The 19,527-nt window shown below is 37.7% G+C and overlaps 1 protein-coding gene, 2 long non-coding RNA genes and 1 other non-coding gene across 4 annotated transcripts in view; 2 read left to right on the forward strand and 2 right to left on the reverse strand.

The window, feature by feature from the left end:
- PRSS12 (serine protease 12) overlaps positions 1-6,288 on the forward strand; it is a 91,600-nt gene extending 85,312 nt beyond the window's left edge. Inside the window, 4 exon segments of the mRNA XM_073237120.1 lie at positions 1,734-2,011; positions 4,283-4,356; positions 4,358-4,455; positions 4,457-6,288. Coding sequence (XP_073093221.1) covers positions 1,734-2,011; positions 4,283-4,356; positions 4,358-4,455; positions 4,457-4,589 — 583 coding nt within the window. The 3' untranslated portion in view covers positions 4,590-6,288.
- A 133-nt stretch (positions 6,289-6,421) lies between these two features.
- LOC118968874 (uncharacterized) lies at positions 6,422-7,606 on the reverse strand. The gene is made up of 2 exons (XR_005056717.2): positions 7,220-7,606; positions 6,422-6,652 (listed from the first exon to the last, which is right to left on the reverse strand). It is a non-coding gene; the product is annotated as an uncharacterized lncRNA (long non-coding RNA).
- LOC118968879 (small nucleolar RNA SNORA24) lies at positions 6,936-7,066 on the reverse strand. The gene has a single exon (XR_005056721.2). It is a non-coding gene; the product is annotated as a small nucleolar RNA SNORA24 (small nucleolar RNA).
- Positions 7,607-7,718: 112 nt separating the features above from the next.
- Positions 7,719-19,527, forward strand: part of LOC140849572 (uncharacterized) — a 40,124-nt gene continuing 28,315 nt past the window's right edge. Inside the window, exons 1-3 of the long non-coding RNA XR_012131612.1 lie at positions 7,719-7,900; positions 13,475-13,610; positions 19,306-19,382. This is a non-coding gene — a long non-coding RNA (uncharacterized lncRNA). The remainder of the gene's footprint in view (positions 7,901-13,474; positions 13,611-19,305; positions 19,383-19,527) is intronic.

Consider the following 19,527-nt stretch of genomic DNA (forward strand, 5'->3'; position numbering starts at 1 on the left):
TGTTCTGCCTGAAGTATGTAATTACACCCGTAAGGAGAGGTGACACTAGAAGACATACATCTGGTTAGTAAACTTATCCAGTCTTCTGTCAGATGCCCTTCAAATTCCAAGCATAAATGTAATAATAATAACTAGAGTGAAAGGAATGTGGGAGTCATTGCTTAGGTTTAGCCTGTCCATGTCCTTAAATCAGGACAACTTTAAAAGTATAGGTACTCCTTTTGGGTTCCTGGACCCAATTCGTGTGTGTGTGTGTGTGTGTGTGTGTGTGTGTGTGTATGTGTTCTTCCCATGGACTTTACCAAGCGAACACCAGCAGGGTGTGTGTGTGTGTGTGTGTGTGTGTGTGGGTGGGTGGGTGGGTGTGTGTTCTTCCCATGGACTTTACCAAGCGAACACCAGCAGGGTGTCCAAGCCTGGAGACAGCAGCACATTCCCTGAGGTAAGGGCTCCGTCCTGCAAGACTGCACTCCACCCACGACTTTAGATGCCAGACCTCCTCTTGGGCTTAGTGTGCCATAGCATCTCACAGAGATCAGGAAAACATTTGTTTACCAGTTTAACAGAGGATACCATAAAGGATGCAAGTTTAATAGCAGATGAAGAGTATATTGGGATACTACTAGTGAATAGAGGCTAGGATGCTTCTAAACATCCTATGACACACAGAACAGTTCCTTTACAACAAAGAATTCCTGGCCCCAGATGTCAGTAGTGCTGAGGTTCAGAAAAACTCTGCTCTGGGCAAATGTATCAGAATCAGGGTATAAATGTTGGTTAAAAAACAGGCTGAGAACTATGAATCTAGTAAACCATGATATTCTATTTTGAGTAATTTATGAAAAACATACACATTAAAAATACACATTCATTTACTCATTAATCAACAGACATGCTGCAGTCCTCCTTAACTGAGTACCACTACTCCAAGTATTTAAGATTCATCAGTGAAGATAAAAGACCCTGCCCTTGAATACCTTTTGTTTAAGTAGGGGAAACAGAACAATTAAACATAATAAATAATAAATTAGATAGTGTTTGAAAGCAGTGTAAAAAAATATATGGCGGATTAAGGACACTGGAGCACTGGGAGAGGGGAGGACAAAGGGTGGGTTGCAATGTTAAATGAGTGCAACAAAATCTCACTGAGGTGACGTCTGAACAGATTTAAAAGAAATGAGGGAATATAATGAATATATATTGCCCTGAAAATGCAGTTTTGGCTTGCCTTCCATTCACAGGAAAGGGGAGTAGATTGTGCTAAGTGCTTAGAGGGATGCAAAGTTAGGTCAGATACAGTTCTCCTCTCATGGAACTTCATGATGAACTAAGTTATCTTGGAAATGGTAGAAAAACAAAGGCATCCAACGCAGGACATTAATTTTGACCTATATTGTTTGCTCCTATTTTGATACCTTTTCGCGGTGGGGAGAGAACAGGTTAATGATCAGCCCTTACTTCTCACTCACCTTCAGCAGCCGCTGCTTCTCAGGAAGGTTAGATGGTGGCCTGGGCTAAACGGTGAGAGGAGGGGGAGTGTTGGCACTGGGTCTTGAGTACAGGCCCAACAGCAGTGGGGTCAAAGAAACGGAAAGAAGTGTGACTTAGAAAAGGGGCTAATGATTCGGAAGAAAGGCACCCAGCATCTCTATTAAACTTCCTTGCTGACAACCACCAGTTTTCAGCAACGACCAAGCATTTACAGCAAGCCTTCTTCGCTCTCTGCCTCTCAGGTATGGGAACAGCACTAGGAGCTATGCCATTCGAGTTGGGGATTATCATACTCTGGTGCCAGAGGAATTTGAAGAACTTGGAGTTGAACAGATCGTTATTCACCAGGATTATCGACCTGATGTCAGTGACTATGATATCGCCCTGGTTAGGCTACAGGGACCAGAAGAGCAATGTGCCAGGTTCAGCAGTCATGTTTTGCCAGCCTGTTTGCCATTCCGGAGAGAAAAGCCTCAGAGAACAGCCTCCAACTGTTACATAATGGGATGGGGAGACACAGGTAAATGGTGCAGAGGAACAAATGAGATCTGGACATCTTGTATCTGGGGTTATCTATGCATTTGGCAGACAATGGGTAGTAAAATCCTAAAAGGTTCAGTCTTAGTTATTTGGAAATACTGACAAGAGTGAGATGCACGCATATAATTTGGATTCTGAGGTTACTCGTTGGTCCCCATTACCAGCTTTAACACAAACCCAATAAAACTCTATTGCCAGTGGGGCTTAAGGGATAAATCCTGGACTTTTGGTTCCCCAGACTATTGAGGACACAGATTTTAAGAGCCTACCCCAAGGCTTGGGCCTCACTGTCTAGATTTTAAAACTTTCTTTCCCAGATGATTTGATTTAGCCACCCCAGACTTTGCTGTTTCTTTGTAATAGAGCTCTTTATCAAACAGAATCTCAGGGAGAATTCTTAAATATGGAACAGACAAAAGCAGAGCTGCTGAATTTGAGGGACCAAATCCAGTTTTTTCTCTTTATTCCTTCTCCTTTCCCATTCTTCCCACCTCCCAATCCCCAAGCAAAAGTATGTTTATCTCAGGCAACTGCTTTCTGTGTTCTTTGTCTTGCTATAGAGTTAAATCCATGTGTATCAGCTACTGCTTGCTCACAACAATCCACGAAACATCAAATCTAGATCCCACAAATGATTCCTGAATACAGAGAAATGATTGGCTGATTGTGTGCCATTAAAAATGACTACCACTGATAACTGTATTCTTAAAAGAGCACCAAGTATTTCTACAGGTGATAATTTCAATAAAGTGTTATTTATAAAGCATTGTCTGGATGTACAAAAAAATAAATAGTTTTCATTCAATTGTGATCTTAGTTCCTACATCATTTCTGCTATGCTATCATTGTTAGTTAAAAAAATTATTTCCAAAATGTGTGGATATAACACAGATACTGTAATATTCTTTATATGTTTAACAAGACCACCACCCAAAACATGACAGATATAGTTTTTATTTTCAATACTTAAATGTTTATATACTAAAGTCTCTGCTTTCATACCTTGGATAAAAAGTGTCACCAAATTGTAATTCATGGACACCTCAAGGGAAACTATGTAAAGATTCTGGTGGAAAAATTTCAACCTCCACACTAGCACTTAAGCAGAGATGCCAACTAATGGGGACTGAGATCCATGTTTTGTGTTGTGATAAAAATTGTGTACCCCTTTACTGCTTGAGAAATTTGTGATGTGAACAATTTTGGTTAGATACTTGGTGTAGTACTTTTTATCCTTAATAATATCTGAATATTTCATTGTTCGTTTTATCCCATGCTACATTAAATCTGGATTTTAGATTTGTTACATTTCATAGCAGTAGTGTAGAACATCTGTACTCGATACAGAATACTGAAAAAGCACTGGGACCAATCCTGAGATACACTAAACATTTCCTTGGTGATACAGTAAAAACCAAAGTTGCTGCCTCCTCAGTACACTTCTCTTGTGCTGATGCATGAGGGAAATCTAATCTTGGAGGTCAAAGTATACTTAGAATAACAGTTACTTCATCAGGGAGGGTTCAGTCACCTTCCTTTTCACACATCTGAACAGAAATGACTAAGGAAGTAAATTTTACAGAATGTTTTATTATGGTGAATTATTCCAGTTGAGTAAATAGAGTCAGAGAAAAGAGGTGGAATTTAGATCTAAGAAAAACCTATCATGGAGGACATATCAATTAGACATTTTAGCCACTAAAAAGAAATGAGTGGTTTACTAGTAGAGTACTAACATCAAGTGGTTCAGCTTAAGCCTGTATATAGGTATGTTTTGTTTCTGAATCATCTTTATGAAATGCCATTTTTCTATTTAGCATAGTTATTGCCACCTTTTGTGCCATTGTCACTTGTAATTAATCCTCAAAAGTAAATGAAGTAGATGAATCTTTAGAGGAATGGATATGCTAATACAAAATCAACATGAATACATCCCCAGCTTTTTAACATATGGAATTCAAATACTAAAGCCTGCACCAATGTGCCTTCTTTAGGTTACCTTTTTCTGTAGCCTAATCCCTAAATGTTACATCATTCCTCAAAAAATTCAGTACTGACAGATTAGTGACAGGTAAAAGTAATGTTAAGTGCAAACTTTTACAAAAGCAGCTAATGACACTGTTGTAGTCCCTCATTTAAACACTAATGCCACAATAGTTTTTATTTTCAAGACTTAAATGTTCATTAAATTGTCAAAGTTTTTTGTTAGGATTTTAGCTGGAATCTAATTCGTTTTATTTGGTTTGAGTAGGACGAGCCTATTCAAGAACCCTACAACAAGCAGCCATACCTTTACTTCCCAAGAGGTTCTGTGAAGAACGTTATAAAGGGTCGGTTTACAGGAAGGATGCTCTGTGCTGGAAATCTCCATGAACACAAACATGTGGACAGCTGCTAAGGAGACAGCAGAGCACCCCTCGTGTGTTCGGCCAGGAGAGAGCTGGGTTGTATATGGGGTGACCTCCTGGGGGTATGGCTGTGGAGTCAAGAACTCACCTGGTGTTTATACTAAAGTCTCTGCTTTCGTACCTTGGATAAAAAGTGTCACCAAATTGTAATTCATGGACACCTCAAGGGAAACTATGTAAAGATTCTGGTGGAAAATTTTCAACCTCCACACTAGCACTTAAGCAGAGATGCCAACTAATGGGGACTGAGATCCATGTTTTGTGTTGTGATAAAAATTGTGTACCCCTTTACTGCTTGAGAAATTTGTGATGTGAACAATTTTGGTCAGATACTTGGTGTAGTACTTTTTATCCTTAATTAGCATTGCTGCCTTTCCAGATTGGTGTCCTGAGACTTAAATTCCTTATTCCCATTTGAGCCTTAACTTAGCTCTGCCTATTTGTCAGCATTCTCCAGTGATTTTTTATATTGCTTGTGCAATAAGGCTGTTTTTACACTTGGATTGAGAATGCTATAACTGAATCAGTATAGTATATGAATTCATATTAAATGCCCCCTTGACATAAAATACTCATTACTACACTCAAAATAAGAGCGGCATTGTTTAATTTCTAAGATTTTTTTCAGAAGGCTGACAAGATATCTTCAGTCTCTATAGCCTTTGTTACATGAGGAACTCAGGGCCAAAAAAAAAAAAAGGAATTCCATTATAAACCTAGGCTGGTTTAATAGTCACAGTACGTTCCTAAATGAAGCTGTTGTACCCAAGCACAATGGCAACAATGACAAAAAACACCTTTTAGCGTACCTTGTATGTCACTAGAAAGTTTGGAGTAATTCCCAATATAAGAATGCCTTCAAGTTGCTGAATGTACAACCTCATTTTCTACCCTACTTGTTAATATTATCTACTTTTGATTATTTAATAACCACTTCAGATATTTAAGTTGGTAGACTCTTCTTAGCATCGTGCTCCTTTTCTGGGCCAGAATGTTAAGAGTGCCATCTACTGCAACTCTCTGGTAACTGACATGAACCTGTTGATTTCCTGACTCACCCATACAGTCGTATCTTACAAAAATGCACTATTAAAAATTCTTCCCCTGACTATACAGTGGGAAAGAAAATGCTCTAAAATAACCTTTCAACCAATTTGATTCATACACCAGTTTGTATATCCAAGTGATAGATGAATCAAGAGGTAAAGAGGTCAGTGTGAACTTAACGGTAGCAATCCTTTTAAATAGCTAAGTCATCACGGAGGGACTTTACCCCTTTCCCTTCTACAGCAAATTCTTTTGTAAATCCTCAGCTTTCTTAAAAACTGGTGCTAACCTAAAGGTGTTTTGTAGTTTACTACCTTGCATAACTGCAATGCTGTGTCAGGCAGAAAGCATTAAAACTTTTCTAAAAACTCATGATTTTGATAAAGGAGAAACTTTTCAAACTTTTACATCTATAGGATACAGCTGCAGACAGTGCACATTTGTTCAAAGGTTTGGGGAAAAAGTGCAGTAAAGCCAAGAAAACCTACCTTTACTGAAACTTTCTCACAGGCCACCATTACAATTAGTGTGAATGAAAGCAACATTGATATTTAAATTTTAACTAGACCTGAGAATGGGAAACTTAAAGGACAGTAACAGGTGGCCTCAAACATCTGAGGATAGGGTTCATAAAATATGCCTTTATTATAGCTAACTTTTTCTTGTTAACGTGTGATTTTTGAAAGATAAGTGTTCAGTGCACATTTGTGTAAATAAAGTGCACAGCTGTTCACTTATATAGCCGCCTTGATCTTTGACTGTTCTTTCCCCCTCAGGGGTAACCTGGTTTTTATGTTATCAGTTTTCCCCCAAAATGCTGTACCGTCTTACAGTACTCATTCACACTACCTCCACAAGAGCTCCTCACAGAACAAGAGGTAGTCTATTATTTGTAAATATTTTCCACCTATTATTAATCATCAGTCAGGGAACACTGAGATGAAAAATCATTTTATTTAATTATAATTATAAAGCACTAATTTTCTCCTTAAATGCCATACGTATGAAAAATAACATTCAGGCCTATACTGAAAATACTGCACCGGGTGCTTCCAGACATCATTCGCCACTGAATCCCCAAGCTGCTGAGCTTTAGTATCACGTTTGGCAGTGCACTGCAAGCTGCTTAACACACTTCATCCCTATTACTTTTGATTTCTTGATACCTGCAATAGAAGAAAACCAGCTTTATAAAACATTGTGTACTTACCTTACTGTGCTCAAATCATAGCCATTTCTGTGACTTTCTACTCAGATGGCTACTCTTTAAAAAACGAGCCGATTTTGATCTTCCAATTTTTTAGCACCAAGTTTTTCAGATAAACTCGGGAATACGATATAAAGGTACCTTGTATCTTCCATCACCTATAGGAAGAATTAGTTCAGCCTCCTGAAAACATTTGAAGAACAGTTTTCCCAATAACCCAGCACCCTCCAGGTTTTTAAACTAAATGTTACTTGTGCAAGTCAGAATCTGATACCAATTAAATGGTGACAGCTTTGCCAATAAACAAGAACATACTCTTCCATGGCTAGGAAGGGAGACTGCCACAGCTGACAGGTCCCAAAGACACATGGAGATCCACAATCTCAGAACTGATCAAGCACAATTCCAGACAGCACTCACCCAGAGGGTCCTGCTGTGGGACTGCCACAACTGACAGGTCCTAAAGACACATGGAGATCCAAAATCTCAGAACTGATCAGCAAGCACAATTCCACACAGCACTCACCCAGAGGGTCCACTGTGGCGCGTATCAGCGTGCGGCGTTACTATTTAAATAGCACCGGAGTAGACTCCAGACTGCCGCACGGTATCGACAGCGTTAACTAACGACCTTCACCGAAGTCAGGGTGCCCGGAACTCTTGCCGACTGCCAGCTGCCCACGAGCGACCCCTCTCGGTCTCAGCGGCCAGGGCTGCACGTGGCGACCGCGCGACTTAATGAATGTCTAAGTTCGTTCAGGCTTTGGAACCTGGAGGTTTTCAATGCTGGCTTCGATCTACCACTACTACACTCTTGAATCTCCTGCATCTTAACTAAGCGAAAAAGTTCTGTCCCAATTATTTCAAAATTGAAAATTCTACCGGACACCCCACCGATAAGCGACGCTTCCGAATGAGAAAGGCCACGGCGGTCTGCGCATGCTCTCTTATACAGCTGATGACGCCATTCCGGGCTGCTCTGCGACGGGCGGTGCCTACGCCTATTTCGCCCTCTGCCCCGCCCCAGTCCCGACCCGCCCCTTCCTTGGTGGCCCCTCCCTCATCTCCTCTTCGGAACTTCTCCAGCCCATCCTTTAGGTCTGGGCCGCTCTCCCGCCCAAGATTGTGACGCATGCGCATAATGGGTGTCCAGACGTTCTCGTGGGACCGGGGAACTGATGCTAGCGCTCGCCGCCTGACTGAAAAGGTGAAGAGACGGCACTTAACCCTGTTTTCTTCAGGGAAGTTATTTTGGAAAAGTACCGTATGATTTCGCTTACATGTAGAATCTGAAAAACAAAAATTAAACAAAATTGAAATCGATTCATAAACACAAGAGAACAGACTGGTGGTTACTGTAGGGGAGGAGCGGTGGGGGGGAATGGGTGAAACAGGTGAAGGGAAAAAAACTCACTGTCGTTACTGACACGCAAAGTTCGAAGTTCTCCGCTTAACCTTACTAATTTATATAGAACTAGCTGATTTTTTGTCTCTTTGTTACTACTGGAATTGCTGTTCCTGAAGTGCAAGTGTCAATGGTCTGCAGTTTTTTTTTTTCAGGGGGTCTGATCTCTTAGTACTATTTACACTCTTTACCGAAAGCCACCAAATGGTTTTGTAAACATAAGATTAAGAAAAGGAAAGGTTGTTAGACCAGGCGAGCTACAGGACACCGGGTGTGTCTGTGAACATTTCCCCAGTTGCAGTTGGATCCTCCGTTGTCTTCATCTCGCCACATCATCTCTCTCCGTTTTAAAAGCGGACGTCTGGGTCTTGACTCTGCTGTAGTTTCTTTTGAGGGTTCAGTTCAAGAAATGGTAGAGTTACTGTTTGTAAAGTGGAATTACAACCGTTCAGGAATACTTTTAAAATGGCACTAAGTTTATTTTCTATTTTCCCTTTTCATTTTCCTCCGATATGAAACAAAAAGAAGGATTCAGGTGAAGCTTTTACTTAGTAGTAGACTGTTTCAGGCAGTATGGTGCACAGTAGCTGTCAAGGAAAATGGTATCAAGAGATCTGGTGAGTAAAGCAGTACTGTAGATACACAAAGAAGCTTCATAAAAATCATTACATACTCTTGTGGGGTAAAGAATTAAGTAAGAGCAATCATTGCCGTTATGGTTAGGGTTGGAATGAACAAGTTTATAGGGAATAAATTTTAATTGGAAAGAACTAAAGCTGTTTCTAAGGCTCATCTTATTTCACACTGTCTTATTTTCTCTTGCTTCACCTACGTTTACTCATTTCATCTCACTAGTGAGTAGGAAGAACTGTTCAATAGCAAGGCATAAATACTAAATCACAGTGGGGAGTTTTGCCCAATTCGATTTTATTTAGAATCTCTATCCATTTGTACTTTTCTGCTATGGCTGTCTTCACAGAATACCACACCGGCGGGGTGGATTAAAAACAGAGACTTATTTTCTCACTCTTCTAGAGACCAGAAGTCTGAGATCAATGTCCACAGGCTTTTTCTGAGGCCTCCTTGGTTTGTAGATGGCCTTCTTTTCCCTGTAGCTTCACATAGTCTTTCCTCTGTACTATCAACAACCTAATCTCTATTTATAAGGACATCAGCCAAATTGGATTAGGGCCTGTCCTAATGAACTCATTTAATCTTAATTACCTCTTTTAAGACCCTGTTTCCACAGTCATATTCTGAGGTCCTGGGGGTTAGGACTTTACCATCAGTTTTCAGGGACCACAATCCATCCCATAACACTGTCCACTTTTGCTAAACTCTAAAGATTTACTGAAGATTTTTATATGAATGTTTTGTTTGGGTTAAGGGCTCAAACACTGTTGAATGAAACAGTCCCTATGTTTTCTCCATCTTGAACATGTCTTCCCATTTATATATTTTTTCTTTTTTAAAAAAATTGAAGTGTATTTGACATATTAGTTTTCAGGATTGTTTGTTCTATTTCTGCGAAAAATGCCTTTGGAATTTTGAGAGTAATTGCATTGAATCTGTAGATTTCTTTGGATAGTGTGGACATTTTAACAATATTCTTCCAATCCATGAGCACGGGATATCGTCACATCTATTTGTGTGTTCTTCACTTTTTTCATCAGTGTCATAGTTTTCACTTTACAGTTTTTTCACCTCCTTGGCTCAATTCATTCCTAAGCATTTTTTCTTTACAATGAAATTGTAAATGGAATATTTTTATTAATTTTTGTTCTGATAGTTTGTTATTAGAGTATATAAATCCAATAACACTTTGTATGTTGATTTTGTATCCTGTGACTGGAATTTTGGTGGAGTCTTTGTGTTTGCTATATATATAGTATGTCATCTGAAATAATGACAGTTTTACTTCTTTCTTTCCAATTTGGGTAGCGTTTATCTATTTTTCTTGCCTAATTGCTGTGGCTAGGACTTCCAGCACTGTACTGAGTAAAAGTGGGGACAGTGGGGATCCTTGTCTTACTGCTGATCTTAGAGGAAAAGCCTTTGGCTTTCCATCATCGAGTTTAATGTTAGCTATGGGCTTGTCATATGTAATCTTTATTATGCTGAGGTCTATTCCCTCTGTACCTATTTTGCTGAGTTTTTAAAATCATAAATGGATGGCAAATTTCCATCTATTTTTATCTGTCAAAATTCTACTTACTTTTGAATGCTTTGTTCATTATTACTTGTTCGTTCAAATTTCATTGCTCCAACTGAATTTTTTTTCCTTTTTTGACACACTAGAGTACTTGCATTTTTCTTGTGGTGTCTTTATTATGTTAAAAATGCCTTGTGGTGAAGGACTGTTTCTCTTTTTTGAAGTGCCTAGCAGAGTGACTCACATTAAATGAACACTCAGTTGCATTATTGAATACATTGAGGTACTTGATATATGTTTTAGGAATTAAGAAACTTACATATTTATTTTAAAAAGCCATTTCTCTCCAGGAATAGTTTAATCCCCCTTCCCTACCCCAACAGCAACTTGAGTGTGGGCAGTGTTCAGTGACACTTTCAGAGAATAGGCCAAGGTATAACCTTACAGTGAAAAAATCTAGCAAACACTGCTGAAGCTAGGTGACTAATGTTAACATCAGTAATAAGACATGTAGATGTATACTCTGATAAGATGTGATGAGAAGACGATTTCACCTTTCTCTGTGTTATATTCTGTAAGGTCCTAACCCCAGTCTATCCATGAGAAGAACATCAGACAAAATCAAATTGATGGACATTCTACATTATTACCTAATCAGTACTAAAAATTATCATGGTCACGAAAAACAAACGTTTGTGAAACTGTCACACCAGAGGAGATGATGCACTGTGACTAAATGTAATGTGCCATCCTGGCTGAGATCCTCAAGCATGAAAAGGGCCTTAATGGAAGACTAGTGAAATCTGAATAAAGTGTGGAATTTAGTTGATGAAAAATGTGCCAGTTTTGGTGTCCTAGTTGTGACAACTGTACATGGTATTGTAAGATGTGAACAAGAGGGGAAATTAGGTGAGGGCTGTGTGGGCACTTCCTGTATCATTTTTGTCATCTTTCTGTAAATCTAAAATATTTTAAATGAAAACTAAATAAAAAAAGCAACCAACATTCTTGAAGATCATTCTTCAACTATGTTACTTATCACTATTTTCTTTTTCCTTTTGTGGTTTCAGTATAAATTATTGCAATCATTAGAAAACAAAATTAACATAATTGCACATTTCTCAAGAATGTTAAGACGAGTGGGAGAAAATATAGTCAGGAAATGGCCTGTGGGCTTGTTTGCACTTTCAGAGACTTAGGGCGCCTCAATCTGCAGTTGCTGTGTACTAGCAATGTGATGCTGCTGCTAAGAAAATTGTGGTACTAATAATACAGTGTCCAGAAGAGAGGAGTGGAGAGTTCTCTATGTGCTGGAATAGTCTTTTCAGTTCTGAACATTTTGCTCAGTTTTAAACATTTACAAGACTCCAGCAATTGTTTATTGAGCAGACGGCCCTTGCTTTGAAACTAAAATTGAACTGAGTTACTTATAGTCAGTGATACCATAATTTTTCCAAATTATTCAGAGTTCAGAGACTAGGAATTAGCTTTGATTTCTCTTTATCCTCCTTTTTCAATTTTTAGTTATTTCTGTGTTAGTCCATGTATTAGTTATCTATTCAAATTAGCCTAAACATAATTAATTAAAACAGTAAGCATTTATTATTACATAATCTCTGTGGAGCAGGAATTCAAGAGCAGCTTAACTATCTCTGTATCTCATGAGGTTGTTGTCAGGATGTTAACTGGTGCTTTCAGGGTCCTCTTCCAAAGCGGCTCACTAGTGAGCTCGGCAAGTTAATGCTTACTGTTGGCAGGAGGCCTCAATTCCTCAGCATGCATGTCTGTGTAGGACTGTTTCAGTGTCATGGTGTGGCAGCTGGCTTCCCCCAAAGTGAGTGAGTGATCCAAGAAAAAAAGTTCCAGTGATTTTATGACTGAGAAGTTGACACATCATTGTAGAAGTGAGTTATTAATTCCAGCTCCCACAGAAAGGGAGGGAAATTAAGCTCCATCTCTTAAAGAGGGGAATATAAAAATTTGTCAATGTAAGTTAAAACCGTTACAGTCGGAATGAGTGAGGTGGTGTTGCAGGTACAAACCATCTAAAATCTTTGTGGCTTAAAATAACACAGGTTGTTTCTTGTCATGTTCTGGTCCATTTTAGAGACTTAGGCTAGTGAGGCCTTCACTATTAGTAATACTTCTAGGAAATGAGAAGGGAGAAAGGAAGGTAGAGAATCACTTGTTCTTAAAGGTTTCAATTCTAAAGTGACATGGACCAAAGCAAATTGCATGGCCACACCTAACTTCAAAAGGATGCAGAAATGGAACCCTACTATGTGCTTAGAAGGAGGAGAATCAGAAATAGCAATGGATAATGTAATTATATATATATATATAGACATAGATAAACACACACACATACATTTAGTGTAAGGTCAAATACAGTTGTCAAGTGGAGGAAGCAGGGAAAACAGGAACTGTAAGGATGAACTGGAATCCATGAGAATGGTCTGCAACCTGCTTTGATTTCTCCCTGGTTCAACTTTGGTAATGGAAGTAATTTTTAGGAGAAGTCATTCTTTGGTCACAGATTCAAGAGCTGCTGAAGTTCAAAGAGAAGATCTGAAAGGAATTGAACAGATTGCCCCAAACCTAAAGATGAGCTAGTAGTTAAGTAACAACTTGCATAAGGTACAACATCGCCTCATGCCTTGAACTGACATTCCAAGTTTAAAAAGTATATAACTGCTGCTTCAATTCCATCTACCAAATCTCATGCAAAATGTCTCTTTGTGGCCCATGTTCACCTGAAACTATTCAGAGAAGGAAGTGGAAATGTAGTATTAGCTTAGGTAAATTGACAAAATATGGATCAACCACAATAAGTAAATTATTGGTATGTTAAAGTAAGTGATATGGAGAAAAATAAGGCAAGGAAGGGGATGAGAAGTGTTTGAGGGTAGAATTGTCATTTTAGAAGTATTCAGGAAAGTGTCACTGAGAAGGTGCTATTAGAGGAAAGACTTGAAGAAGCTGAGAGGTGAAATGTTCTGATAAATGGAAGGACATTCTAAGCACCCAGTGTTTCCTGAGTGACAACCACCTGGTGTGACAGACATGTTTTTACAAGGCCCCCAATGATTCTCCACCTCATGTTATTCCCTCACTTACATGATCCCCTTCCCTTGAATGGCAAAGTGATGAGATGTCACTTTTGAGATTAGGTTATAAGAGCCTGACTTGTGTCTTGATACCATCCTTTCTCTTGCTATTTTGAGTTGCTTGCTTTGAAGCAAGCTGTTGTATTGGAGAGGCCGACATGGCAAAGAACAGTGGCCTTTGGCCCACATCCAGTGAGGAACTGAGGCTGTCAGACCAGTAGCCTGTGAAGGACTGAATCCTGTCAACAACCAGGTAAGTGAGCTTGGAAGTACACCTTTAACTAGTTGAGCCTTGAGGTGACGGTAGTCCTGACTTGATTGCAGTCTGTGCGAGACACTGAAGCAGAGAGTCCAGCTAAGCCATACCTGGATTCCTGACCTACAGAAAGTGTGTGGGATGTTTATTTTAAGTCAGTCAATTTTGAGATAATTTGTCATGCAGCAATTGATAACGAACATACTTGGCATATTCAAGGAAACAAAATGAGACCAATTTGGATGGGGTGGAGTAAGCAAGTTGGAAGTAAAGTTAGATAATAAGCTACCTAGGGCCTTATAAGGCATTGTATAACTTTTAAGGGCTTTAAGTTTTTTTTTTTTTGGAATAAGCTTGGTAGTCATTGAAGAATTTAGAGGAGAGACATGATCTGATTTAGGATTTATATGTTTTCTCAAAACTCTGTTGAGTGTAGACACAGAGTAGTGGTGGGGATAGGGTTGGAGCAGGGGTACCAGTTACGTTAGTAGAATAATACAGGTGACAGAATGGTGTTGGCTTACTGATACTAGTAGAGAAAAGTGATCCAATTCTGTGTATATTTTTATGGTGGAGATGATAGTATATGATGATAGATTAGATATAGGTTGTAAGAGAAAGGGATAAAGGTGATGAGAAACATAGATCCAAGGTTTTTTGATTATTGCTGAGATGAGGATGGCTGTGGCAATAGTACATTTTTGGGGAGGAGTACGCAGGAGCATAGTTTTGAAAATATTAACTTTGAAATACCTTTTAGACATCCAAATAGAATTGTTGAGAAGGGAGTTCAATATATGATTATGGAGTTCTGGGGAGAGGTCTGGGCTGGAAAAACAAATATGGGAGCTGTCAAACTATGGATGGCATTTAAAGCCATGAGATTAGATGCTAATTACAAGGGACAAAGCATCCATAGAAAATAGGATCAAAGACTGAGCCCTTGGTCATACCAACATTAACCAGGAAAAGTACTGGTACCAGCAAAGGAGACTGAGAGGTGAGGTAAGGACGAAAGCCAGTGGAGTGTGGTATCCTGAAAGTCAAGAAGAAAAGTTTTTCAAATAAAAAGGATGGTCAATTATACAAGTAAGATGGGAGTTGAGAAATGACCTTTGCATTTAGCCATGTGGAGGTCATATTCATTTGAGGAGCTGTGCTATAAATGGGAAGAGGAATGGTATGGTATCTGGAGAGGGATGTGGGATCAAGAGTGGAGTAGTTTTTAAGCATGGGAGAATGGAAAGCATGTTTGTATTCTAATGGCAAATATCTAGTAGAAATGGAAAAACTGATGATGCAGGAGAGAGTTGGTGAATTGCTTCATTGATGAGGTGGGATCTAGTGCACAAAGCAGAAAGTAGTCTAAGATTGAAGTTCAAGCAGTTCACCTATAGAAACCGGAGGAGAGAGAGAAGAGGAATAGTTAAGAGATAGTGTGAATAGACTAGTAAATGTAATAGAATTGCTGGGCCACATTAGAGGCCCACTTGAGTTCTTGTAATGAATTTAAATTCATTTAAATAAAAACATTTAGCATTAGATCTTTCTCCATCCATACTAAGCTCAGCTGCATAGGTGTGGGTGTAAAGTTGACAGAAATTTACTGATGTTGGGGTTTGCCAAGAGAGTAAAAATAAGGGAAGGGAAAGAATGTTGCAAGGGAGTGGTTTTATTGATTTGCCATTGAATATAAACTAGATAAAGAGGGATGATAACACATGAGAGTGAGGGACATTGAAAGTGTAAGTAGAATTAATAAATTTTGAGGTGATGGTGGGTCAAAGGAATTTTGGAACTGGGGTAGTAAAGAAGTCCATGAAATATCTAAAACATATATATTTATTGGGAAGTTTAGCAAATAATATACTGAACATTTTATGGGTTAGCATGACAAACTAGAGTTGCCCAGGTGCTCTATGGTCTTAAATTCGTCTCTAGTACCTCAAGAGAGGTTGCTTGAAGTGGCTATAGAACTGCACATATCAGTGAAATATTGCACTCATATTTCATTAAATATTTAAAATCTTAAAAGCTTAATTCTTTCTACCCTTCTCAGATGGCTTATAACTCTGTTCACTAATGAGGTTTTCTTTTTTGGCTTGTATATCTTTATGCAAAAGAAGATTGTTCATTTAATACTTAATATAGTACCTTAAAATGGAAAATATTACTACTGTTTTAGACTATTTATAAATTAATATTTTTAAAATATATAATGCATATTAAATATGTTTGTAATAATGCATATTAAGATAATTTGAAAATTTGATAATCACTTACTAAAATTCTTTTTTTCTTTATTCACCCCTATAATATACTTTATAGATGTTTCAAGATGTGAAACAATTACTCTAGTACTAGGATCAAAAATTCCTTTGATGCACCATCCGTAAGGATGATAAATATCTGTATTATTGAAAAGACAAGCTTATGTTTATGTAAAACTCAATGGAATGAAAATTACAAGAAGCGTCCAATTTTTATGCGGCCACTAGGTGACGCGGTTACACTGTTATTTAAGTCTGTTTAAAACCCTAGAAAGCTTTCAGTTAAAGAACGTTTGTAATTGTGCCTGAATATATACATGAATGTGTAGGTAATAACATGAAAATGCCAGCATACATAATATCTCTACCAACCTACCCTCTGGACATCAGTTTTATGTAATAAATATGCACAATGAATATTGAAAACCTTAAGCTTCTATGATAAAGTAACAACTTTCCCCAGATGTGGATTCTAAGAATACAGTAGAAATCAGAACATTTTATATTTGAACTTGATGTATAGGTTTTTAAAAAACGAAATCAAGAAATTTAATGAATTTCTTATTTTCTGAAGAATTTAAATTGATACATATTTAATGTGGAATATATCAAAATAGACAATAATTCTGTTGGGAGAAATATGTCTGCTCAATCAACCAGAGGGCAAGGATGAAAATCATATTCATTTTACCTATTGCAGTACTTGGCACATGGTAGATGTTCAATAAATGTTAAATGAGGAAGTTGGGATGATGAAAGAGGGAAAAAAAACTGGGGATTTATACAACAATGTTTGCAAAGAAAAGCAAATTGCACATTAATATACTAAAGCAAAAATGACAGGCGTTTTTTGGCCTTGGGAATATCTTACCTCTGTCTTTGCCAAAAGTTTTAAATTGAGGGTTTTTTTTTCCTCCTGTAGGGATAGATTACAAATTTTATAATGGAAATTATTTCATAGAGAAAATGTTATAATAAACTTTGGAACTGATCCCTATATTGGCATAGATCCTCACTGTCTTTAATCTCAAAATTAGAGATTTATAGTCTTAATGGGAAAGTAAGCACTATGTTGATGAATTTCTATTTGATCCTCAAAGAATCGACAGTACAAACAATGCCCTCTGAAAAATTTTAGCTTGAGCTGAATCTAGAAAAATCATAACATTCTTTTTTTTAAAAAGTAAAATAAAAAGATTTCAGATGATATATGAGAATACTCCAAATTACTGTATAAGATGTTTTAGTAGTTATTTAATTCATTCTAGCTAAGTTAATTTATAGAAACCAAGTTGAATTAGAACCAGAGAAATGACTCATATTTCTTAATTTAAAATCCCTTTCTTCGTATGGTGATTTATGTAAATTGGCAGTATGTCTTAGAAATCAGAAGAGTCCTAAAAGAAATCCCTGGAATTCATAAGTTTGATAAAAGTAATAAGAATTTTTGAACACTCAATTATTTTTTAGGCACTGGACTGTAAAGGCTGAGAAGGTCTAAGGGGAGGTTATATGAAAGGAACAGACACAAAAAGGGTTCTGAAAAGAACATTTATTAGTATTACCTTGTAATAATAATAGCTAATATTTATTGAGTACTTATATGCCCATTCAATAACTCATTTTATCCTCTCAACAATTGCATGTAGATATACTATGACTATATTTAACAAGTGATTAAACTGAGGCATAGAGAAATAATATAATTAGCTTAAGGTTAGATCTAGGATTTAAGTATAGTCTGACTGGTTCAGAGACCACATTCTTAACTGGTGTTGAGTTGTAAGGGAAGAATGACATTAGGCATAAGAAAAATATAAATCTGGGTTCAAATCTCAAATCTTTGACTTGGTTCTAACCTTGGGAAAGTTATTTATCCTTTCCTAACCTGTATCTTCACCTATAAAAGGAAGCTAGCGGTATTTCCCTTTTAGTGTTATTGTTAGGATAATTTTTAAAAATAGTCTGGTAAATAGAAAGCATTATTTAAAGATAAGGGTTTTTTTTTTTTGCCTTACACTTAAAAATTATTTTGCTAATTTGAATTCTTTATTAAGAATTCTTTGTTATTTAAAGTCCAAATTTATTTCTTGTTATTTAGAAGATAGTGTTGTAAGTCTTTGTATGATTGACAAAATATTTATCTTTGTTAATTAAATTTTTGATATGTAAAAAGTTATACTTTCTCTAACACAAATATAAGAAAATATGCAGTGTTAAAACTATCATGCTTTGCCTTTTCCCCCCAGTTATTTATTGCTAAATTAATTCATTTAACAAATATTTTTGGATCACCTATTATGTGTTAAAAGTAGACACATAAATGTGGGGATACGTTGATGAAAGAAAACAAATATATCTGCCCTCAAGAAGTTCATTTGAGTAGAAGAGAACAGGTGTAATAAAATCAGTTATTATACAGTTAGTTATAAGATTATAGGTGCTATGGTAAAAACAATTAGATCAGGGTAATGAGAATCAGGAGTGCAGAGGGAAAGAGATGTTGGTATTGGCCTTTAAGAAAGATGACATTTGAGCAGAAACCCATAAATTACAGGAGTTATCCATGTGGGCATATAAAGGAATGTCAGCGCAAAGACTAAGATAGTCAGCAAGGAAGTCAGTGCAACTGTTGCAGAATACCAGAGGGGTAGGAAGAGGAACTGAGGTGTGGATGGAACTGGATGTCAGATATGTAAGGCCTTGTACTCTGACTGAAAAGGAGGCTATTGCAGGATTTTTAATAGCAGATTCCTCTGACTTAATTTGTAAAAAGGTTACTTAAGGTGTTTTGCTGACAATAGATTATAGGGGACAGAGATGGAAGCAGGGAAGATACCTAAGATAAAAATGATGTTATCTCAAAAAAGAGTGGCAGCAGTGGAGTTGGCAAGAAGTGGGTTGGTTTTGGATAGAACTGAAGATGGAGTCAAGAGGATTTCTTGGCAGATTGAATGTGGAGTGTGTTAATCAAAAGAGTGACTGTACTAAAATATTTACAGATTCTTCCCACACTCAAGGCAACATAATACAAGGACATGACTCGTAGGCTATGTCCACTAAGGATGGAACAGATTACTTTGGAGAAAGATCAGAATTTGCAGATGTGCTCCATCTGCAGATCAAGCCTGTTAGATTACTGTGCCTACCTCTGGCTCTTCTTGACTGAGGCAGCCTATCAGTAGTCTCAACCCTGGTTTGGTCTTTTTCCATGAGTCTCCAATGTGGCTAACTGAACCTGGGATATAATGCTTATAGAGAGGGTATGAATTCCATAATCTATAACCTGTGCAGAAATGTAGTTTTCTCTAGTTTTTAATAACTTCCTTAATCAAGATATATTTGATCACTTAAGGGGGATTAATATCTATTTTAAGAAAACACAGTCAAATTCAAGATTCTTCTCTCCCTTTCTTCTCAAGGTGGTCATGGCACCTGGGCTTCTGCCATCATCTGCCCTCTGCTGGACGTGGATGAACGTCATCAGGTTCCGTCTTTGGTAAGTGACCTCTAACTTCCATGGGCTGGGCTCCTCCCGTTCCCTGAAGTCATGAGTCTGGGCATGCAGGTCATTAGGTGTCCTCGTGGGCCCAGCTGCCTGGGCCCTTTGGAATCTGAAGGCCTGTTCTTAGTGGTTTCTGCAG

This window comes from Manis javanica, chromosome 5 (genome assembly GCF_040802235.1).
Source record: "Manis javanica isolate MJ-LG chromosome 5, MJ_LKY, whole genome shotgun sequence".
Classification (NCBI taxonomy): domain Eukaryota; kingdom Metazoa; phylum Chordata; class Mammalia; order Pholidota; family Manidae; genus Manis; species Manis javanica.